The sequence below is a fragment of the Onychostoma macrolepis genome, chromosome 19, assembly GCF_012432095.1.
Source record: "Onychostoma macrolepis isolate SWU-2019 chromosome 19, ASM1243209v1, whole genome shotgun sequence".
Lineage (NCBI taxonomy): Eukaryota > Metazoa > Chordata > Actinopteri > Cypriniformes > Cyprinidae > Onychostoma > Onychostoma macrolepis.
The window spans coordinates 630597-643900 of record NC_081173.1 but is presented as its reverse complement, the minus strand read 5'-3'; the positions used below and the strand labels follow the sequence as shown (position 1 = coordinate 643900).

The following is a 13304-nucleotide window of genomic DNA, read 5'->3' as shown; positions in this document are numbered from 1 at the left end:
TAATAGTCCTCACAGTAATGTGGAAAAGGTTTATTGAGCTGAAATCAGAGGAGCTGACAGAGGTACAACATGTATTCAGTCTGAGCCGTTTGCTTTGTGGAACGCGGTGCTTCATCTCTAGAAGTCAGTGTAATGCAGAAGCCTAGAGACAAACAACAATACACATGCTTATACAACACCTGGATAACACTAGCATAGCAAAACCATCAGTGTAAAAGAGGTGTAACAATTCTCTTGTTTTCTAGATCCATTCATTTAAAGTCATTCCTTCAAGAAATGGAGCAGTGTCTGGTTTCCTGGAGAGCAGTGGCTAATGACACCGCAATAGATTTCTAAAGCAGTCTTCCCATCTCTGCCCAAACACCGCTTGTGTTCATGTAGGGTATGCTTTTCCTTTCCAATTACATTTAGAGCACTGGACAATCTAAAATTGTTAGTCTTTTTCTTTCCTAAAATGTATGAACCTAATTACATTACATTTAAAGAGACCTATTAATGCATTTTAAAATACACAGAATAAAAGTTCATTAAATGTTCTTAATCTGGAAAAGTAGTGTCTAAATGCCAAACCTGTGAATCATAAATTAACACTGCACATGTAGCAAAAACAAAAGGAAACTAATGTAACTGGTATGACGGCAACATATCGGTGTTGTTTGTTCTCACCTGAAGAGCAGCGCATGGCCTTTATTATTGGCCACAGAGTAGAATCCGCTCCGCGGGGAGAAATCCACACAACGGGTTTGAAATATAGTCTTCTTTTGGAATTGTGGAAAATTGGAGAACACCGTGAAACTTGGAAGATGGACCTTAAAAGGAAAAAAAAAAAAAGTTATCTAAATTATTCTGCAACTAAAAAACCCAACTACCCCATTATTGTGAATAACTAAAGACAAGCCAGATTACACCAAGAACTGTATCTGAAATCCCATTCTGCAGCTTATGAACACAGAAAACATGCACTCTCCGAGTCATCTACAATTCATTACAATATGAAGTTTGTCGATGTATACATATATACACACACTGCTCAGCAATTTATTAGGGGCAGCTGTACAGATACTTGTGCAATTATCAGATCTGCCAATCATGCTTCGGCAGTGCAATACGTGATTATGCAGACATGGGTCAGGAGCTTCAGTTCATGTGATCTCAGTAATGTTGAGCGTTGCTCATAATTTGCACAAACAGCATGAATCCATGCACTCGTGTCAGGAGTCCAGACTGCTGCTGGTGTAATGGTGAGAGCAATGCTTTCTTTAGGTCTGTTCATACCCATCAATCATCACTGGAACGCCACAGCACTGTTTCTCAACATCTGCATCCATTAACGGCCACAGCATGTATATTCGTTTTAATTTTAGAATAATCAGAAACTCTATGAATCTGAATAATCCTATTCATGAACTTGAAGAATTGAGGCTGTGTTAAAGGCGGAGAACAAGTATAGTGTTCCTAAAAAAAAAGAGCAGTGTGTCTACACTATTTACTGTCATTTATTATTATTCATGCAGCGCTGACGAGAAACACTTTCATAGTGTTTTTCCAGCCATGTTTTCTCTTCAATTTAGAAAATGTAGTATAAAACTTTAGCATTATTAAAAAACTATGAAATATAATCCAAATGACATGATATACAAATGGCATATGCTGATTTGTTGTCATATGCACACAGCTGATTTAGAGTCGCTCCTGCGAGACGCACCAGTCGGTTGGCCTCGTCGTCCGCTCTGGACCCGATGGCCAGGATCTCTGAGGTGCTGTTGAAGCACAGGGAGCTCGCCGCTGTCACCAGGTTCATGACGGCCTTCAGAGGTCTGGGCTCCAGCTTCTGCAGGCAGTCCTGCTGCGAGTAGATGTTCACCACGCCGCTCTGAGACCTGCAGAAGAGCAGCACCTGTGCATTACATCTTACAACTAACACACAACACCATCCGGACCACAGCTCTGGCAGGAGCAACACATTACTCCAGGTAGTAACAGTTCTCCATCACAGATGTTAATAATCTACAGTTGAAATGAGTGTTTTTTGCAGATACGTATTTTTAAACAAGTTATTTTGTTCTTTAGAAGTAAAATTATTTAAAGTGCCCCTATTATGGATTTTTGAAAATGACCTTTCATGCAGTGTGTAAGTGAATGAAAACACAGTTTTAAATATGGAAGTGCACCGTGTATGAAGTTATTGTCTCTCAAAAGAAAGATTCGACTCTGAATCATTTAAACAAGTCGCTTTTAAAACGAATCCCAAGCCGTTTTTCATGCTGACGTCAACATGAAACATTAGCATATTGTCCGCCCACTTGTTGGTCTTTTCGCATTGGTCTGAATGAAAATGCAAATTCATTCTGTGTCAGTAGGTGCCGCTTTTGGAGCGTTAAAAACTCACAAACACTGCTTTAAATGAAATCGACCAATCACCGCAGATTAGCATCACACAGAGGCGGCGTTTGGAAAAATCAATCGTTAAACGAATTGTTTGGGAGTTGAGCAAATAAGGTAAAAATAAATGCATGTAAGAAAATGCAAGTGTTTTTTGACCTTGCATGCATGTCGACCTGTTGTTGGAGACTCACAAAACCAAAATATGAAAGTTTTTTAACCCATAATAGGGGCACTTTAAAAAACAAACAGTGCATCTGCTGTTTAAAAACACCAATACAGTTGTCAACATTTGAAGTGGATCAAAACCTTTCAACAAAGTTGTCATAAAACCAAAATGTGTTCTTGTCTTAGGACAACTTTGATTAACTTTTATAATCTACTTCAAATGTTGACTACTGTATAGAAAATATGGCACAAAAACTTCAGATTCATCAATTCAACTCAAAATGATTCAGGGGTGATTTTTCTAGCTCTATTTCAGAAAGCATGTGCAGGATCAATAGTAAGCATTCATGTTACCTTTATTAAACTCAAGCCTATGACTAACACAGGCAAAGCATACACATTATGAATTTTGACCACATTAGATGTAATAACTGTCATAATATATTCTAACAAACATACAGTATGTAACAACCAGAAACGCACTGTATTTGAAATCATATTTATGGGCTGCTTTCAGCATTTGTGCCACACATACAGACAAAAAGCATCAACAGAACCAGATATTTCTTCAATGACTTCATCTTCATTATCCTGCTTGTTCTGAATCAGATCCAAATTCGCTAGTAATACTTGAGTAAGAGTAAAGAAGAGTCCAATGAAAAGTAACTCGGGTCATTATTAACACCTCTACTTCAGTGTTTACTACAGTAAGTATTTGCACATTCACCTGAGTAGGCCACAGATTTGGTGACTTAATAAATGCAGGATGGGACGCTGATATCAGCTTCTGTGTTCAGTAAGTGACAGACAAACGGTGTTCTGACGTTACTCACCCACAGGCCAGATACAGGCCATCCCCGGACAGAGCAAGAGACGTTCCTCTGACACAGCCGTCATCCGCGAACTTCTTCAGACACTTACTGCTCTGCACGTCCCAGATAAACACCTCACCTTCCTCTGCGACACACACACACGGGAATCAGTGTTTATCGCACACAGGGGGGGGATTCAGAGGATCACAGTCTGTCCAAACACGAGGTCTCTGACTGAATAAAGCCTGGTGTGACCGCAGACCAACTGTCCCGAGAGACTGAGGCTGCTCTTGCTATTTCTGAGGTAAAGTAAATGACTGACAGGTCGACCGATGTATCGGTTTTGCCCAATTAATCTGCACCGATAGTCAATTGGCAGAACTATTGTTTATCGGCAAAAATCCACGCCGATAGTGTTTCTGTGTTGGGACCATTGCTGGAGCGGCTGAGAAGGTCCTCATTATTCAGAAAAGTCCCTACAGTCTTTATAATACGAGAACGGCGATCACTGACAGCACGAGACTGTGCGCTGAACAGAGTGGGACACTTCAGATGCACATTTAAAATACATCGACAACAAACTGTAGTGCATGTTTTCATATCATTACTTGGTAATTGATTTGTTGACTAGACGCTGCATTAGTGAAGAGAGACGTGCACATTAGCACCTAAAGCGGTTAAAACAAGTCAGTCTTAAATGTTTAATGTCACCATTGTTGCCATCTATTTGCATTAGTTTATATCCATCTGGTCACATTAATGCATTTAGCCACAATAATTCCTGTCGTGCTGGAGAGCACCATTCATAGAGTTTTACATTACATCATATCTGTCCCAAATCATTGTTAATGTACATAAAGACTTGACCCTGGGCTGAAAGATTGTGTATTGAGACGTTTGTCTTTCTGTGGCTCTAATAAAATATGCTTTATTTATAGAGCTATAATATAGATCACGCTTTCTCTCTCTGTTTGCTTGTTTGTTGTAAACACCTGGCATGATCATTCTTAAAGTAAACTTTTGCCCGTGACCCGGTAGTTTTTCCGCTCTTGCCACAGCAGATGAAGAACATCCAGTCCTAAAGTGAATGTATTTCCCCGTCACTCCTGGTGCATCTCAGTTTGTAGTGAATTTACACAGATTGATTATACACACACTCTCGATGAGAGCGCAATGATCGGGCTCAAAGCTCACAGCGCCACTGTTACAGTACTAAACCCGCACAACGTTCTTGAACTAATCATTTATTAGATGCACGCCAGACTTTCATTGCAGGGATAAGCGGTGTTTGTGTGGACATACGGGAGTTGGCGTAGATCTTGCTGCTGTCTGTGGTGAACGCTGCAGCACACACGCTCCCGTTCATCTTCATGCTCCGGATCACCTCTCGGGTCTGGAAGAGACACGCCACACTTCATTCTCACAGCAGCGCGCTGATTACAGAGACACACACTCGTGGACAGTATCGTGTATCGATGACAGTCAGAGATATCACCTGTGGCTGATGGCAAGACCATCATGATTATTATTATCAGGCTAGTAATATTTCTACTTAATATTAGGGCTTATTTGTTCCATTATATTTCTTTTTCTGCATTTTTACAGTGTTATAACCAATCGCATGATTATGTTGAGTTCATGAATGCAGTGGCCAATCAGTTAACTACAAAGTGCAGAAGTGCGTGCGATGTCAGTATAAGAGATGTACTCATCATACGGTGTAGATAGCTTCTCTGATTATAGCGGGAGTGTTTTTAAAGTGCTAGACTGAGCTTGTGATGATGTTCTTTGGTAATGTAATGTTCTTTGTAGTTGCTTTTTGAAAACCTGAGGAAATGTAAGTGTTATGATTAGTAACTCGCAATGTTTCTATTGAATTATGTTAAATTTAAAAAAAAATAATGCTGCTTTTAGCCTTACGCTGGAGTCGGTTCACATTCAGGCAATGAAACAAAGTAAATAATTAAATTAGCACGATAATATCGTGTATCGGTGGTCTCGCAGGATGGTTATAGGACGATGTGAGAATTGAGCATATCGCATATTAAAAATACATTAATTTGTTTCGAAGACAAACAAAGGTCTTGAGGGTGACTAAGCCTTTAACACCAGATAAATGACACTTAAGAGTGAAAACAGCACATGTATGGCTGCAGCTGGACCGTTTATCTTCACAGAGTGAGCACAGACATCACGAGCAGATGTAATGGGATCAATCGCACCTTTGTGGTCATGAGATGGAGATATCCTGAGGATCCCGAGAGAAGAAGATACTTTCCATCCGGAGAAACCTGGAAGTCTGACACCCTCTGCTCATTCAGACCTAACAGAAGCATTAAAACATTACATTCCAGCACAAGTTCAGTGTAAATGAGCTTAATCACTTCAGTCATCAGAAAGAAAAAGCTCTTCTGAGACTGCAGGTCTCACCTCGCACACTAGTCACAGGGACAACTCTGCCCTCCATCATGTCGTAGATGTAGAAGAGTTTGTTCCTCAGTCCGGTGGCCACTATATGCTCCCCATCAGCGCTAAACGAAGCCTTGCTCACTGGGAAGTTCTCCAGATGGATGGTCTGGATCTTTGGGTTGCTCTTGCCATCCACCTGTCGAGAAGAAGGAACTTCAAGGTTATTTTAAGTAGTGAAGGTCATTCACAACAGATTTTGACCTTACATCAAGCAGTCTGACTCGCATTGACTATTTTGTTGTTCATTTTGTTTTTGACGTTCATTTGCAGTATGTTTGTCTCCTCATCTGTAACTGACCCACAGGGCCGGAAAATTAAGATACTGCCTCAGCAATCCATACACGTTTAATATTTAGAATAGAACAGCTTACGCATCTGAACGACAGCGTGTTTCATGAATCAGTACAGCAATTCTCCTTTCAGTGAGCTGAGCAAGTGTTTGTTCAGTACGACTCGAGACTAAATAACAAATGATGATTTCCAGACATGATGACCCCTTTAAGACACCACTGATGAGAGCTGGCGCACACACACGATTACAATACATCAACAATCAGGGGAACGTCAGACCTATGTTGTCCACGTGAGTAAAGCACAGTGTCTGTGACCGATCGCCGATGTGAGGAGTACATGACAGCGTCTGATTCCAGTCCTCTCTCATATAACACACTGCGTAGGGATCAGTGATGGAGTGAATGCTTTGAGACGAATCCCTGAAGGAGAGCGGCTGGACCGTGAGGATGCGAGCGTGCTTCACCTGAAAGAGTGATACGGAGTGATCCAGACCTGCGGTCATCACGATCTGAGCAGACGGGTGAAACTGCACTGAGGTCAGCTGATCCCCGCCGGGACACTCACTGTTCACATTCACACACTTCTTCATCTGCCGGCCAAACATCACACAATTACCACTGATATTATTACTATTATTAAGTAGCACATTTTTCTTTTATGCCAAAAATCATTAGGATATTAAGTAAAGATCATGTTCCATGAATGTATTTTGTAAATTTCCTACCGTGAACATATCAATATGTAATTTTTGATTAGTAATATGCATTGCTAAGAACTTCATTTGAACAACTTTAAAGGTGATTTTCTCAATATTTGGATTTTTTTGCACCCTCAGATTCCAGATTTACAAATAGTTGTATCTCAGACAAATATTGTCCAACAAACCATACATCAATGGAAAGATTATTCATTCAGCTTTCATGTATGTAAACTGAATACATTTATTCAGTATTTCATGCATAAATATCCATTTAAAAAATTGACCCTTATGACTGGTTTTGTGGTCCAGGGTCACAAATTCTATATTTTTATAAGCTGTTGCTCTCACTTACACACATGGAACAATAAAAGCATGTTTTCTATGTCTACAGCGGTCACATGTTGAGCAGCAGACCTTAATAATTCCCTTGGGCAGGCTGTCGGACGAGCCGATGAAGTTACCCGTCCTTCGCAACAGATCTTCATCATCCTCATCTTCACTCTCGTGCTCTGCTGGGAAGAAACGTATAAACAGTCATGATGACCACTCTGCGGGTTAACAACAGGGAACGAACATCTTAGGATGCATTTACGCTGCATGTTGTCAGTTACGGCTCGTGCACGGACGAGCGCTTCTGTCCCGTTCCTTCCATTGAAACCACAAACATACATAAATATACAGTGATATACAAATCACTGATGAACGCATTTGGTTTTAATTAGCCTACTAAAAAAAACACAGAGGATGTGACATGTTTAACAATATCACCCACTGAGTATTATTCCACTCGCAAGCGTTCAGCGGAGCTGCGTACATCACTGTCCTGCAGAATTTGTACAAGGATGTATAATTACTTTGATGTATAGATGTAACTATTGCACTGAAAACGTTTCTATATGAATTCCACGTCAATAAATTAAACTCAATGTACTATTCAAATTGATTTGTGATGTCCTATATGCTATTTTTGGCTTGATTCACTAAGTGCAGTGTAAACTGCACACATCAGACACGGGTCACTTTTAAAAGAAATGCAAGCACGTCGTCCAAAAAAAACAATCGGATATAGTCACAAAATTGGAATTGGTCATCAAGACCTGCAGTGTGTAAACACAGCCTTACAGGTCTCAGAGGCATGATAACACAACCATAAGCAGACGGCATAAAAGATTTACTGCAGCTTAAATGAACAAAGACATCCCTCGACAAACAAACGTATGCAGTAATACCTTTCTTCTGGCTCTTCGTGTCTGTGGCTTCTGCCCAGCTGGGTGTGCCGCCCATGGCTTTCTGAAACCTGTCAAACAAACCAGACACATTCGGCTCACAAGAGTGCTTTTGTTTGTTCAAACTAATCATTTTATTTTGCTGTAACTTACTGTTCCTTTAGACGCTGCTGTAGCCTCTGTTTTGTCATTTTATTCTCCGCTTCACTCTTTTTAAAGTCTCTGAGAAACCGATGTGTCATGTCAATCCTTAAAAAAATGAAACAAATAAAATAAGTGGCACACAAGCATACCGCCAGGAAGGTTGTGAGGTTATCACGAGTGGATGGAGCAGTGCCTCACTCTTCCTCCTGCTCATCCTCCTCATCCTCCCACGCTGCGCTCCGGCCCGCCGGCTGCGTCCCGCTCTCCGAGCCGCTGTTCTCCGAGCACACGCTGCAGGCGTCTTCATCCTCCAGAAACACACTGCTGTCCTGCTCTCACACACACACACACACACACACACACGCTTCAGAACACGCCACACGGCGCCGAGCGGACGAACAGAGCGCGCTCACGAGATGTTATCACAGCTTTAGTCTTATTCAGGTTGGATTTATTTAAAAAGGTTGAGAAAGTTTATAAAAATAAATGTATGAATTTGACAAAAGATGACGTACATTTAATGAGGTTAGGAAAAAATGTAGTGCCGTCAAACAATTAATTGCATCCAAAATAAATGTTTGCGTTTACATATATATATATATATGTGTGTACTGTGTATATTTATTATGTATATACAAGTACACACATGCATGTATACATTTAAGAAAAAAATAAAAATTATATATATATATATATATATATATATATATATATATATATATATATATATATATATATATATATATATATATGAATTTTATTAATTAAACATGTAAACATTTTCAACATATGTCTGTGTGTATTTATATTCATATACATAATAAATATATATAAAGCACACAGATGTATCATGTAAACAAAACAAAAAAAAATCGCTTTGTATGCGATTAATTGTTTGACAGCACTAAGAAGAAATGCAATTACAAACTACTTTAAGGAAATCAAATATCGCCTCGTAACGGGAAGGTTTTTTGTCATTGATCAGAAGGTGCTTCAACATTTGTATATGTGTCCCTGCAGCACAGAAGCAGTCATAAGCAGCACAGCTATATCTGTAGCAATAGCCAACAATACACTGTATGGCTCAAAATTATACATTTGTCTTTTATGCCAAAAATCATTAGGATATTAAGATCATGTTCCATGAAGACATTTTGTAAATTTATTACCGAAAATATATCAAAACTTCATTTTTGATTAGTAATATGCATTGCTAAGAACTTCATTTGAACAACTTTAAAGGAGATTTTCTCAATATTTTGATTTTTTTGCACCCTCAGATTCCAGATTTTCAAATAGTTGCATCTCAGACAAATATTGTCCAACAAACCATACATCAATGAAAGCTTATTTATTCAGCTTGTATAAACCCTTATGACTGGTTTTGTGGTCCAGGGTCACAAATATGCCCCTAAATGTTTTAAATTATGACCACAAGTGCTGCTAGAAAGAAAAGCAAGCCTAATGCCCTGAACTAACTTTAGTTGTTTCCTAGCATGCGTATTACTAACATACTGGCTGTGTATTAGTACTTATGAAGCACATATTAATGTCTTATTCCGCATGATCATATTTTAGATCCCTTCCTCATACCTAAACTTAGCAACTACGACTACACAGACAAGCACGCGTTATGCGACGCATGTGTTAGAAGCGAGCCGCACCGTGAGACGCTCCGCGAGCCGCTCCTCCGCGCCGAACACCAGGTCCTCCAGCAGCCGCACTGACGCGTCCTCCCCGCGGAGCGTCGCGCACAGAGCCGCGTGCTGCTGCTGCTGCTGCCCGCACTCCTCCTCCGCCGCCGCCGCCGCGCTGCAGTCCGGGTCCTCGCTCTGCGGCCTCTTCACCGCCTTCCTCTGCTTTCTGACGGGGGACTCCGACGAAGACATTGCGAACACAGCAGAGTAAACACCGCTGCTTTATCTGTGCGTCCCGCAGATCTAAACTACAGCACGAGCTCCTACCAAAACATGTGAGCGGAACTACTTCTTCTTCTATGATGGCGACTGCCAAACCAGCTCATGGCGCCTCCTACCGAGGAGGAGTGTGAAGCGACGGCGGGGACTAATCCTTTCAGTTCATCTTCTTCTTCTTCTTCTTCTTCTTCTTCTTTGGTTGCTTAACGGCGGATGCGGACTAACTTAGCGCACTACCGCCACCCTCCTGATAAATTGTGCTTGATCATCACTATGACTTACATCTTTGGGAATAATGTAGCCTGCAAGCTACACAAAAAATAAAATACAAGAAAATTACTATATTCTGTCAATGAGTCCGGTGTTCTTTAAATATTCAAACATATATTTTATTACTCTATGATCAGAAGCCTTAGACAAAATATCTCTAAAGATAAACTTTTCCCCACTGTCCTCTATTTTCCTTTTAATTAAAACCCTTTCTCTGTTAAATTTCCTACACATCATAAAGACATGTTCCACTGTTTCTGGCACATTACAAATCTCACATTTTCCTGAATTATGTTTTCCTATTAGCTGTAATGTTTTGTTTAGTCCGGTGTGCCCTATTCTCATTCTTGTAAACATTTCCTCTTCCCTTCGACATCTTATTACCAACCTCAGGATTTACAATGTAAAAACCCCTCCCTTTATCTCCCCTATCCCATTTATCTTGCCACAGCTTTTTAACTTGTTTTTTAATCATTGACTTAGCCTCTGACTTTGATATTTTACATTGAATAGACACATTTGTCGCTTTCAAAGCCTGTTTAGCAAACTGGTCTGCCAATCATTACCAACCATACCTACACGAGCCGGAACCCAAACAAACTTTACATGCGTCCCCCCATTTTGAATACTATGAAGCAAAGTCTTTCCTAATTTATCAAAGAATTGCCTAATTGAAAATGTTCTAAGGCTGACAACGAATCTGAACATACAACTACTCTTAGTGGTTTAATTTGTTCTACCCACTGTTCTGCTGAGTACACTGATAACTGATCCGAAACTCTTGCAGAAAACGTAATATCAAACTCTGGTATCACATATGCGATTGCCACTTTCCCTGTGTCTGGCTGCTTTGACCCATCAGTAAAGATTTGCACGTACCCATAATAGTTATCCACATATCCCATAGCCATTTGTCCACTATCCCCCTTATCATTTTTAATCTTTTCATGCAAAGCTATATCAACGTCTGGATCCGGTAGCAGCCACGGTGGATAGACCACTGATGGACTAAATTAGAAATTCATCAACATCAAGCTTCTTTAATTCAGACTTTGTAGCAGACCCATAAGCCATGCACCCGAAGTCAACAATAGACCTAATTGATCCAACATATAATCTTTTCAGTCATATCTGCTCCCCACTCCTTATTGCACAAGCACCTAATTATGTTAATGACTTTTTTACATTTGTTAACTACCTTTTCAATATGATTATGCCAGGTAAGCTTAGAATCAAAATGCATACCTAAAAATCTCATACAATTTACTCTTTCTAAATCTCTACCGTACAATTGCAATTTAAACCTTTTTTCAATTTTTTTAAACGAAAAAAATACTGCCTTGGTTTTTCCAACAGAGAACCTAAATCCCCATCTCCCAGCCCATTCTTCAACAGAGTCGATAGCTTTTTGCACATTTTTAACAATGAACTGAACATTTTTACCTCTTTTCCAGAGAGCACCGTCATCTGCCTTTCAGTTCATCTTTGTATACCATCGTTATTATACCTTGAATTATTTAGCATATTCGTAATACTGGGCAGAACTACAGTGGGTTAGATTTGTGGATGTCTCGTGGAAATGAACATTCTGCCGGAGTTTGTATTTTAAAAAATCTTTTTAGTGGAAAAATGTTGTTTTCTGATTGTGACGCTAATGGTCATTATATATGACTTGCTTTACAGTTTGCAAGTTTGACATATGTTATTGCCAATATTTATGGGTATAATTCACCAAAAGATAACAAGATTTTTTTTGATAATTTAGGAACACGTGTAAATCGTATGTTATCTAAATTCCCAAACTCTTCCTTAATTTTGGGTGGTGATTTTAATGTGGTTTTGAATAACACCTTAGATAGATGGCCCCCTCAACCCATTAATGCTAATTCTGATTATTTGTTATCCTTTATGCAAAAATGTTCTGTTATTAATGTGTGGCGAGAAACACATTCCTTGCAAAAAGTGTTCACTTGGAACAATAATCAAGTAATTAAATTGGAACAATAATTCACTCTCTAGTCAATCTCGTCTTGATTTTTGGTTAACTTCAGCTGAATGATCAAATATTAAGGCAGATATAGTTCCCTCTCTGTTTTCTGACCATAAGGCCATTTTTATTTGTGTTCCACTTGTATCTTCTACTTCCCTGAGTAAAAGGTCATCATATTGGAAACTTAATATTTCAATTCTTCTTCATAATGAAGTTCAAACTAAAATTGATACCTTAATTGATTGTTTTTATTGGGTTAAAGCTAATAAAGAGAATAATTTTTGCAGTAATTGGGAACTTCTTAAATTTGAAATAGGAATGTATTGTCGGAAATATTGTAGTTTATTAGCAAAAACTAGGAAAAATAATGAAGACCATATTATGGCTAGAGTCACTGCTTTATCACATAAACAGCGGATTCAGAGAGAACTGAGCTCATAGATCAGAAACTTCACGTAGAGAATATCTGAACACTGAAAGCTGAAGTGCCTCATCAGATCTCGCTGGAAGAGGTTCGAGGACGGTGAGCAGAACTCTATTTCTTTAGGCTGGAAAGGCAGCGAGTTAATAATTCTATTCAGCAGCTATGTATTGATGGAAAGGTAACTGATGACTTTAAGGTAATTGCAGATTTTTGTGCCAGATTTTATAGTGATTTATATTCCTCTAAATTTTGAATTTCTGTTGCAGGAACGGGATTAATTATTAGCCAGTTGGCTGACGATACGGCATTGTTTGTAAAAGATGCCTCTCAGATCCTAATTGCCTTGACGTCTCTCTTATCTTTCTCAAATGCATCTGGCCTTCTGCTTAACTTTAATAAATGTGAGTTACTTCCAGTTAAAAAATGTGCTGCATCTTCTATCTGTAATATTCCCGTTAAAGAGAATGTCACATATTAAGCTGAAAATGTGCTGAAATGTGGTACTTTGT

At 39.3% G+C, this 13304-nt stretch overlaps 1 protein-coding gene across 2 annotated transcripts; it reads right to left on the bottom strand.

The window, feature by feature from the left end:
- On the bottom strand, positions 1-10278 carry utp18 (UTP18 small subunit processome component). Of its 2 annotated transcripts, none has more exons than XM_058753075.1 (13): positions 9860-10278; positions 8394-8524; positions 8205-8300; positions 8055-8122; positions 7240-7337; positions 6589-6714; positions 5793-5967; positions 5585-5685; positions 4665-4755; positions 3384-3507; positions 1706-1880; positions 667-809; positions 1-142 (listed from the first exon to the last, which is right to left on the bottom strand). In XM_058753075.1, exons 1-13 carry the CDS (start codon positions 10082-10084, stop codon positions 118-120), a joined length of 1578 nt encoding a protein of 525 aa, XP_058609058.1. In that variant the 5' UTR covers positions 10085-10278; the 3' UTR covers positions 1-117. The 2 variants fall into 2 exon arrangements, with proteins under 2 accessions (XP_058609058.1, XP_058609059.1); XM_058753076.1 differs by having other exon boundaries at positions 7240-7334.
- Between the last annotated feature and the right edge of the window lie 3026 nt (positions 10279-13304).

Coding starts and splice junctions, on each gene's coding strand:
- utp18 (XM_058753075.1), bottom strand. CDS start 10,084: ATGTCTTCGTCGGAGTCCCCCGTCAGAAAGCAGAGGAAGGCGGTGAAG. Junction 8,123..8,204: donor CAGCAGCGTCTAAAGGAACA/GTAAGTTACAGC, acceptor TTTGTTTGACAG/GTTTCAGAAAGCCATGGGCG. Junction 4,756..5,584: donor TCCATCTCATGACCACAAAG/GTGCGATTGATC, acceptor TGTCTCTTCCAG/ACCCGAGAGGTGATCCGGAG.